This window comes from Choloepus didactylus, chromosome 15 (assembly GCF_015220235.1).
Source record: "Choloepus didactylus isolate mChoDid1 chromosome 15, mChoDid1.pri, whole genome shotgun sequence".
In the NCBI taxonomy this organism is placed as follows: Eukaryota; Metazoa; Chordata; class Mammalia; order Pilosa; family Megalonychidae; genus Choloepus; species Choloepus didactylus.
In genome coordinates, this window is record NC_051321.1 from 31,367,505 (window position 1) to 31,378,336 (window position 10,832).

The 10,832-nt window shown below is 48.8% G+C and overlaps 1 protein-coding gene across 1 annotated transcript; it reads right to left on the reverse strand.

Annotated features, from left to right (window-relative positions):
- Positions 1–7,833: 7,833 nt before the first annotated feature.
- On the reverse strand, positions 7,834–10,526 carry HPS6 (HPS6 biogenesis of lysosomal organelles complex 2 subunit 3). The gene has a single exon (XM_037804535.1). The coding sequence runs from the start codon at positions 10,369–10,371 to the stop codon at positions 7,960–7,962; it is 2,412 nt and encodes an 803-aa protein (XP_037660463.1). The 5' UTR covers positions 10,372–10,526; the 3' UTR covers positions 7,834–7,959.
- Between the last annotated feature and the right edge of the window lie 306 nt (positions 10,527–10,832).

Genomic DNA, 10,832 nt, shown 5'->3' on the forward strand with positions numbered 1-10,832 from the left:
TCTCGACAGGTGAACTCGCTGCCCTCCCCCCTACGTGGGACCCGACTCCCAGGGGTGTAAATCTCCCTGGCAACGCAGAGTATGACTCCTGGGGATGAATGTGGACCCGGCATCGTGGGACTGAGAGTATCTTCTTGACCAAAAGGGGGATGCAAAATGAGACGAAATAGTTTCAGTGGCTGAGAGATTCCAAACGGAGTTGAGAGGTCACTCTGGTGGACATTCTGATGCACTATATAGATAACACCTCTTAGGCTTTAATGTATTGGAATAGCTAGAAGTAAATACCTGAAACTACCAAACTCCAACCCAGCAGTCTGGACTCCTGAAGACAATTATATAATAACGTAGATTACAAGGGGTGACAGTGTGATTGTGAAGACCTTGTGGATCACACCCCCTTTATCTAGTGTATGGATGAGTGGAGGAATGGGAATAAAAACTAAAGGACAAATGGGGTGGGATGGGGGGATGATTTGGGTGTTTTTTTTCACTTTTATATTTTATTCTTGTTCTGGTTCTTTCTGATGTAAGGAAAATGTTCAGAGATAGATTGTGGTGATGAACGCATAACTATGTTATCATACTGTGGACAGTGGATTGTATATCATGGATGATTGTATAGTGTGTGAATGTATTTCAATAAAACTGAATTTAATAAAAACAACAACAACAACAACAAAAAAAAATCAGTAGTGTTTCTATACACTAGTGATGAGCAATCTGATGAGGAAATTGAGAAAAAAATTCTACTTACAATAGCACCTAAAAGAATCAAATCTCTAGGAATAAATTTAACTAAGGATGTAAAGGACTTATTCATGGAAAACTACAAAAGTTTGCTAAAAGAAATAAAAGAAGATCTAAATAAATGGAAGGACATTCCATGCTCATGGACTGGAAGATTAAATATTGTTAAAATGTCATTCTACCTAAAATGATCTACAGACTCAATGCAATCCCAATCAAAACTCCGGAAACAGAAAATCCAATAATCAAATTTATTTGGAAGGACTAGCCAAAACCATCTTGAAAAAGAACTATTTTGGAAGACTCACACTTCTTGATTGTAAAACTTATTACAAAGCTAGAGTGGTCAAAACATCATGGTACTGGCATAAAGATAGACATATTGATCAATGGAACCAAATTGTGAATTCAGAAAAAGAACCTCACATCTATGGCCATTTGATTTTCGACAAGGTTGCCAAGTCCATGCAAGTGGGACTGAATAGTCTCTTCTACAAATGTTGCTGGGAGAACTGGATATTCATGTGCAAAAAAAATGAAGGAGGATCCCTATCTCACACCATATACAAAAATGAACTCAAAATGGACTAAAGACATAAATATAAGAAGTAGTACTATAAAAGTCTTAGAATAAAACAGGGAAACACCTTCAGGATTTGGTGTTAGGCAACGGTTTCTTAGAACTTTACACACAAAGCACAATCAACAAAAGAAACAAATAGATAAATAGGACCTCATCAAAATTAAACTTTTGTTCCTCAGAGGACTTTATCATGAAAGTGAACAGACAACCTACTTGATGGGAGAAAATATTCGGAAACCACATATCTGATAAGGTTTAATATCAAGAATATATAAAGAAATCTTACAACTCAACAATTAAAAAGACAAACAATCCAATTTAAAAATGAGCAAAAGATTTGAATAGACATCTTTCCAAAGAGGATATACAAATGGCTAAAAAGCACATGGAAGGATGCTAAACATCACTAGCTATTAGGGAAATGCAAATCAGAACCACAGTGAAATTTCATTTCACACCCACCAGAATGGCTATTATTAAAAAAAAAAACAAAAAACAGGAAATTACAAGTGGAAGAAAGGAAGTGGAGAAACAGGAACACTCATTCATTGCTGGTGGGAATGTACAGTTGCTGTGGAAGACAGTTTTTCAGTTCCTCAGAAAGCTAAGTATAGATATACCATATGGCCCAGCAATCCCACTACTAGGTATATACCCAAAAGAATTGAATTAGGGACTTGAACCGATACTTGCACACTGATGTTCACAGAGGCATTATTTAAAATTGCCAAAGGATAAAAGCAACCCCAGTGTCCATCAACTGATGAATGGATAAACAAAATGTGGTATATATATATATACAATGGAATATATTCAGCCATAAAAAAGAATGAAGGCCTGATGTATATGACAACATGGATGAACCTTTAAGACATTATGTTGCATGAAATAAGCCTAACACAAAAGGACAAATACTGTATGACTCAGTGATATGAAATAATTAGAATAAGCAAACGTATAGAGTCTGAATCCAGAGTATAGGTTGCCAGGTTGGGGGCAGGGAATAGGGAGTTAATACTTAAATTGTACAGAATTTCTACTTAGATTGATTGTAAAGTTTGGGTAATGGATGGTGGTGATGGTAGCACAACATTGTGAATGTAACTAACAGCACTGAATTATATATGTGAATGTGGTTAAAAGGGGGACATTTTAGGTTGTATATATGTTACTAGAATTAAAAAAAAAAAAAAAAAGATAAAAAGAAAAGAAAAAATAAGAATGACCCTATTGTGCAAAGAGATCTTCGGAGCCAGGCACAGGTGTTCTGGAAATTAGAAGAGAAACCATTCCAAGATTTCTACCCGGAACTGGTGAATGACCCTGGTCACTCACTCCTGACCTCACAGCCTGATTCAGCCTCCCTCCCACCTGAATTTTTGTTTACCAGCAGAAATGGGACCCACGCAGTAATAGTGTAAGCACAATTTACAGTTCACATGACCTTGAAATAAGATTCTTGACAAAAATTTCTATTTGGGGTGATTCACTTCTGTTTTATATTTTGTCCACAAAGTGAAACTTAACTTTGAATAAGATCTGATGTCTTATTCCTGTATTTCATATTTATAGGAGAAACTCGGCTGTGCCTTCAACCTCCTCTCCAGTTGGATCCAATTTCCCAGGTTAGACTGGTAACCTGGACAGAGTTCTGACCCTGGAGAGGAAGACCCTGGCAGCTCAGCCTCCTTTCTTCTGAGTCATACAACTCCAGAGCCCCTTCCCCTCCCCATGATCCTGCTCCCTGAATTCTCTCCTGATCCCCTTCTCTTCTTCTTCTCCTAATCTCAGAGAACCCTGTTTTACTATCTCTGGAGCCTTCCTCAATCCTTAGCTGAGAAATGGGCAAGTGTGTGTGTTACGAGGGTAATGGGTGGAGCTGGTAGTGACAGATGAACCACCAGGGGGAGCCTAAGCCTAAGAAGAGACTGAATTGGGGGCCCAGGGGAGCCACTCAGGATTCTTTTTTTCAGGGCAGTAAAGGTGTGAGGCTTTCCAGCCTGGGGTAGCTCTCTATGGATCTGGGAGTCTAGAGCTATCCCCTTCCCCATCCCTGACTCTCCCTTTTCCTGATTACCCAATATGGAGGAAATCAAACCCTAGTGTATCTGTAGAATGTGGGACACTTTCTAATGGCAGTTTCCCTCATAGCCATTTTCAAAGCTGGGATCAATCCTCCAGCCCATTAACCTCACTCCACAACTCCCACTAGACCCTGCCATTAACCACTCTCCCAAATCCTCACGGATCCAGGCTTCCCCACCTGGGGATGAGGGGGTCGTGGGTGGTCCCAGTTATGTCCATCCCATCTACTCCCACCCCAACTCTCAAGATGGCCCTGGATCAGCAGCTCCCCCAACTCTTCCCTCAACCCCCCCCCCCAACCCTCCCAATGCTCCAGGTGAGCTGGTGCTTCCTCCAAAGCCAGTGCCCTACTTTTATGAATTTCAGGTCTGGATAAACCAAACAGTAGTTCTTGCCAGTGGGAGAAAGGGAAGAAAGCCAGGAAATCTCCAAAACCCAGGGCCTAATCCCTCATTATCACTCTAGGCCATAGGGAACAATCGGTTCCTGTATCCACAGTAACTACTGAATCTACAATAAGCTTGGAATTATGATGCATACTCATGATGCAAAAAAAGAAATAACTATAGTCTATGCCCATAAGGAACTTGTAGCCTAGTCAGGGAGACAAACAAATTCTTAGGTAATCACAATACAACATAATTTGATAAATGCTTTTTTTAGAGGTATGTACCAAGAGGTATGGGAGGACAGGAGTGGGTCAACTAAGTCTATTGTGGGTGAATAGGGAAGTCGTAGGAGAGGAGGTGACATTTGAAGTGTATCTTAAAGGATGAAGCCAGGCAGAGAAAAGAGTGAATGATAAGGTACAAAGTGGGGGAAAGACTAGATTAGTGAGCCCAAGGAACCACAAATAGTTCAGAGTACACATATTCTTCAGAGGGTGGGAGAAGGTTACAGCTGGAGGGAAGACTGAAAAGAGAGGCAGAACCAGACACAAAGGGATTTTTTTTAGGAGTTTGGCCTTTATCCTCAATATTAAAGTAGATGCTGGGCTTGATCAGATTTGCTTGTTACAGTACTCTGCTTAGGCAAAGTTAGATCTGAGGAAACAGGGATACCAACTAGGAAGCCACTCTAATAGTCAATGACAGGTGGCCAGGGCCTGGCCTAAGGCAGAGACAGGGTATGGGAGGAGCAGGAATGGTCCTTGGACACTGGCCACATTGGCCACCAGGCCTAATTCCCTGCAGGCCACATGCAGGGGAAGAGGTAGGGCTCTGACCTCTGGCCCTTGCAGGTTGGAGAAGACTTGCGTCACTTTGTCCTGTGGTCCTGTCAGAGGTCAGCATGAAGACTGACCAGTGTTCAAATGGTGAGGAAAAGGAGATGTAGGGCTGGGGGTGTCAGGGGTGGGAATGTGTTCGGGCAGAACGGAAATGAAAGGGAAAACATTGGGCCCCCATGGCCACAGAGGCAGGTAGAGGAGACTTAAGCTTTGTTCCTCTCCCCTGTCCAGAATACATTCTGGTTTTGCCTAAGCTGCTACACAGAGCTCCTCTTGCCTAGCTTCATCTTCACCTTCAAGCATTCTGGAGACTACTGCTAAGTGAACCTGAGAGAGATCCAGAGGTGGGGTATATCTACAGAAATGTTCTTCCTGACCACTGGCCTAGAATCCTCCCCCTCAATTGCCCAGGGCCCTCAGACCTTACTACTTCCTCTTGCCCAGGGACCTTGAACCTGGGATCTTGTCCATTGTGCAAGAGCTTCAGCCTCAGAACTTCCCCCTTTACCCAGGAACCCAAAATCAGGGACATTGGCTCCTGGATCTCCCATTTTCCCAGGTTCCAATACCCTGTCCAGGGACCAATGACTCAAGATTTTCTCTACCCAGAGTCTTCTGGTCCTAGAACACTCCCTATCATCCAAAGAGCTCAGACTTGCGGTCCTTACCTACTCCTCCAGAGACCTCTGATTCAGGAACACCATACTGAGCCATTTCTCACACACACCACCAAAACTAAGTCACAAGATGATATCTTTATCCCGGAGACATGGTTTGAGATCACTTGTACCCACATTGAAAGTGGGGGACAAGCACGAGCCAGAGTAATCAAGTGCCCAGTTTGCAAGGACAAATATAAGTTCCCATCTAAACCCACACATTCTCCTCAGAGCTGCCAGGCTGGTGGCCCCTACTGATGGTGGCACTGAGGGACTTCCTAGAGCCATATGACTGACTCCAAGGAAAAACCTGGCCCCCTTCCCCTGCCTCTAAGTTCCACTGAATACAATTTCTTCTCCTGGGACTTGAAGGAGGCCCAAGCCAAATCTCAGGCTGAGAAGAAACAACCGATTCTGCAAGATCATGAATAGGAAGAAGCTTCTTGCTCCTGTCCATCCTCAGCTTCCCACAGAGAAGGCAAATGGGCCCTGTCTTAAGACCAAGAAGAGGAGGAGGAGCCTCTCCCAAACCAGGAAGGGGCTGAGGAACTGTCCCTAGCCCTGAGCCTCCAGGAGGATCAATAGACTAAGGGCTGGTAGCTGGAATGCAGGAGTTGGCAGACAGCTTAGTTTGAGGACCAGAACAAGGCCAGGAAGTTATCCCAAGCCCTGGATGAGCCAAACGTGCTGTCCCAAGACTTAATGGAGGCTCAGGAACCATCCCAGGACTTTGCCATTCAGATGAGTCACCTCAGAACTTTCACAAGGCTGAGGAGCTAACACCAGCCCCAAATAAGCCTGAGGGGCAGCCTTCTCCAAGACTGAGGAACTCTCCTCAGTCCTGTTGGAGCCTAAGGGGTTACCTTAAGACCAGGGTGAGGCTTAGCAGAGTCCAAGCAGCAGGTCCCTAGTGAGGACAAAGCCGAATGGCAGTCCTTAACTTGGCCCCAAGCCTTGGACAAGGCAGATGGACAGCTGGGGCCCAGAATGATGCCGCATCCAGTGTCCTATCCTAAGCCCAGACCAGGCTGAAGGGCATTTGTGTTTAAGTGGGCACAGAGCCAAGACCTCAACAGAGGTGGTTCTGTTGACTCAATGCAGATGGTCAGATATCTGTGTGTAGATACTCTTGCTTCTTGGCTTAGGGAGGCAGCAAGGATGTGGGGCCCTCCAAGTAACCCTGCCTCCAATGACTCTTGTTCCTAAGCCAGAGAGCTTTACAAGGAGCCCTCCTATCTGTGATAACTCTTCCCCCAAAACAGGTACCCTGAGGAAGACAGGAGTGGGCCCAGAACCCATTGCAGTGCCAACTCGAGAACAGAAGCAACCTGGGGAAAGGCAGAGTGCAGCTCTACAAATTCCCTTTCCTCATAACAGGCTAGAGAAGCTACCATTGAGCCCTGGATGAGGATTGCCCATGCCAGTGTAACTGAGAAGTTAGGATTTAAGGGCTGATTATGATTATTGAATCATTATACAGATATTCCTTTTTACTTTCTGGTATATTAGAGTGAACTGTAGTCCAGCTGCCTTGATCTCTGATAAGGACTATATAGCCTTTATCTTGCGTCCTTGTTATTGAAAAACCCTGTGACTAACCTTCAATTGTACCTATTTATCCAGTTTTTTGACTTTAAAGTCTTATGATCACTAAAGACAGCCCCTAATGTCTATTAATGAAGGGTCTTGGGTCAGCCCAGAACTAACCCACCCCAAGTCCAAAGTTATCTTGATAACTGGAGCTGGATCTAAACAAAATGGGCCCACCTGACATGTACAGTAGCTTAGACTTTAACCTACAAGCCACCTATACTTCATTATAATACTAAAAGCATGCCCATCATTATATTAAGGCCGCCATTTTCTTACATACATTCTATGACTAAGCATGCTATCAATCTGCAATCTGCACATGCTCAGTAATTAAATCACTTCTAATTACATCATTTGGGGCTATTGTGTTCATTATCTTAAAACCTGCCCATCTTTTGCTACTATAAAACTATCAAAATTACTGCAGTTTGGGGAGACAGATTTTGAACCGACAGGCCATCTGCTCTCCTGCTTCGTACCTAGCAATAAAACTCTCTCGCTCTCTTTGAAACCCTGGTGTTTCAGGAATCAGTCATTTAAGTGCATCGGGCAAAGAATCATCACCTTGGTCCGGTAACACTGGTAGGAGTCATTAGGCTGTACAGTGAGATGGTAAAACAGGGTCTTGGGTTCAAATATTACAGCTGCTATTGTCTAGCTGACTAACTTTGGTCATGTCACTTAATCTTTCTGAACCTCTATTTCCTCATCTGTAAAATGGGGATATTTGTACTTTCCCCATAGGGTTATTTGAAGCATTAAATGAGGGATTATATAAAAACCAGTAGAGTGCCTGACACATAGTAAATACTCACAAATGTTAATTATCATTAATAGAAATGGCTGCTTTAGCCGACAGATCCAGATTCAACCACTCCCTCTATAACCTACGACCCTCTGAGACACTTACTGTTCAAAAACACACAAACTGTGTATATAATTAATGTGTATACATTTAAAATAGTTCCAGAAGAGAGAAGAGTACTGCACACAGAGGTCCCACCCAAGGTCCCCCCAACATCTAGGCATCTATCCCTTGAACTGCATCCTATAAACAATTTTCAGCCCGTGTCAGTCACACAGAGGTCCTGTCCAGATGGTGTCCAGGCCTCCACACTTGGATGGTTTGGTATCTGGAGGGTGGTCGTTGGTCCCCGTGGTGGGGTAGGGGGTGGAGTGCCCGGGTCCCATAGGATGTCCTCATACAGGCTTAAAACTGGGCCTGAGGGCTGTCCTTGAGCCCCAGTCTGCTCCAGCAGGGCTCTGAGCAAGCCCACAGTCAGAGGGGGCTCTGCCCCAGGCTCAGGGAATGGGGCAGGAGGCCCTAATTCATCCTGCAGGTGTGTCCACAGTAAAAGCAGGAGCTCAGCTGGAGCCAGGTCTGGTGGGCACAGACGGCAAAGGAGGGGGAAGTGGGCATCAAGCCGGCGGTGCCGGGCAAATTCCGCCAATAGCAGTTTGAAGATCTCACTTCGAAGCAGGGGGCTGGAGGGGCCAAGGGCCAGGCCGGCCTCCAGAGCCCGCTCCCACTGTTCCTTTTGCACCAGCTGCCCCACAGCCTGAAGGACAGCTTTGGGCCGCCCACTGCCCAAGAGCAATTCTAGCTCCAGTGCCTCCGGTCTAGCCCCCTCCTCACCTAGTACTGCCAGGGCTCGACGATACAGGGGCAGCCCTGGGCCCCCTGCCCCCCAGCCTGGCCCACCCTGCTGCTGTGCCAGCTCCACAAAAGGTGGCAGCCATTGGGGCTCCAGTCGGCAAAGGCACTGGCACATGAGTTCAAAGGGGGGTAGCACCCCATTGAAAGCTTCCTTTCTAGCTGCTGTACCCCCTAGCACCTTCTTCCACACATCAGGGGGGGCCTGGGATCTCAGCCTGCCATCCCCATCTGGCTGGAGCTGTAGGGCTCTGTGGGTGGCACCCCAAGCTGCTGTAGGAAGGGTGTGGAAAATAGTGTTGAGCTGGGCCAGCTGGTCTCCCATCAACTCGGTCCTCAGTAAGCGTGCCACTTCGTGCTCTGCCAGTTCAGTCCAGCCAGCTTCTTCATCATCCCCAGCTACCAGCTGGGCCTTGAGCTGCTCCAATCCCCGGTAATCCCGAAGCTCGGCCCTTAGCGTGGTCAACAGAGTAGATGGAGGTAAGTGGCCCTGGAGGATGGAGGCCAGGGCCTGAGGTGCCTGGAATGTACTGTTGTGTCTCAGCTCCTCTGGGGTGAGCTGAGCACCCCTTAGGCTCCGCCGCTGGTAGTACTCACAAGCCTCCTCAAATACCAGGTCCTCGGCTGAAGGGAGCTCAAGTCCCTGTGGGGCTTCCCAGCCCACTCGAAACAGCCCCAAGGCTGAAAGCAAACGAAGACCCCCTTGAGCCTCCAGCTCTTCCTCAACCTCCACGCCAGGGGATGGGGGCTCCAACAAATGCACTTGGTCTGTACTTAGGACCTTTCTCTCCAGCAGCTGCCCGCTGCCCATGTCCAGAAGTTCCAAGGTGGAGCCCAGCACACAGGCCAGAGTGCCGTGAAATGTCCCCAGTGCTGCAGATTCCCCCAGGCCTACAGGTGCCTCCTGCAGAGTACCCACAACCCGGGTACAACCGTGGGGCTGCACCAGGCTAACGGTGCCCCTGAAGTCAAGCAACAACAGGCCCTGGAGGGTTGGAGCCCAAGTATGTACAGCCAATGGCTCCTTGGGGGACAGCAGCCCAGGAAGGCCTTGGAGCAGGGTCCGGAAGTCCCAAGTATCCCCTCGGCTGGGATTCAGGCTCTTAATGTGAGAGAGGCCAAGACATGGGGCAGCCACTATCACCTTGCCTTTGCTTGGGCTCCAGATGAGCAGAATGTGGGCCACACCAGGCCAAGTGGTAGGAGAAGGCACCAGGAAGAGCTCCCTGCGGGAGGCCAGCAGTCCAAACGGCGGGCAGTGGTGCAGCAGGATGTGTTTGCGGCCCAGGGTGGTGCCGGCCTCCCCGCTGGGCTCCAGGGTCCGGACGCACACGCAGTGGCAGAAAGCAGCTGAAGGTGGCCCTAGCCGGCCCTCAGCGTCGGTCTGACACTCCTCGCACCACACCAGGCGGCCTCGGGGCGCTGCCACGGCCACCACGCGGGCTCCGCCGCCCGGACATAACTCGGTACTCTGCAGCAGCCGCCAGCCAGGGCCCACTCCCGCGCCCCACACCTCGGTTAGGCCACTCTCCCACACCAGGACCAGTGCCGGCTGAGCCGGCCACGGCAGGAAGAAGGCGTCCAGTGGTGAGGGATGGCCAGCCGGCCAGGCACGCTCCAGCTCCGCGCCAGGTCCGCGCACCGCGATGAGGAGCTGCGGAGCCGGTGCCCCCGGGGGTCGCAGCAGCAGCAGGTGGCGGCCGTCCGGGCTGCAGCGGACTCGGATGGCTGGGTCCCCGGCCAACAACTCCCGGAGCCGGGCCGCGCCACTGAAGTCGCTCAGGTCCGAGAGCAGGAGCAGCGTCCCCTCACGTTTCATGATGCCGCCCGTGCCGAGCGCGCCCAGGCCCAGCGGCCCAGCGGGGCAGGGCCTGGCCTTCGGTCCAGGGTTCTCGCGGAAGGTGGAGAGCCGGGGTGAGGCTTCCGCCCCCAGCCGATGAGGCGGGCCCAAGCCGGGCTAGATCATTCCCCGCCGGCGCGACACCGCCCTCCGGGGGCGGAGTCACGGGAGCATCGCCGGAGGAGGAGCCTCCGGGGCACCCAACTGTCTCAGCGCTTCCGGTCTGGCCAGCCCTCTATGGGCGCTCTCCGAGCCGGGTTGTAGGCCTGCTGTCCCAGGCCCCAGGAAGCCGCGGAATGACCCAGGTTCTGGCTCGAGAGTCGGGATTCCAAACGCCGCGGTGACCCGGACTGAGAGCGTCCTTCTCCTAAGGCTTTCCTCTCCCTCCAAGCCTCGCCTTCTCACTCCTAAATTATTCGTGACACTTGAGTACCTATTAT

What these genes read in the sequence shown, in the direction of transcription:
- HPS6 (XM_037804535.1), bottom strand. Translation starts at nt 10,371, where the DNA reads ATGAAACGTGAGGGGACGCTGCTCCTGCTCTCGGACCTGAGCGACTTC.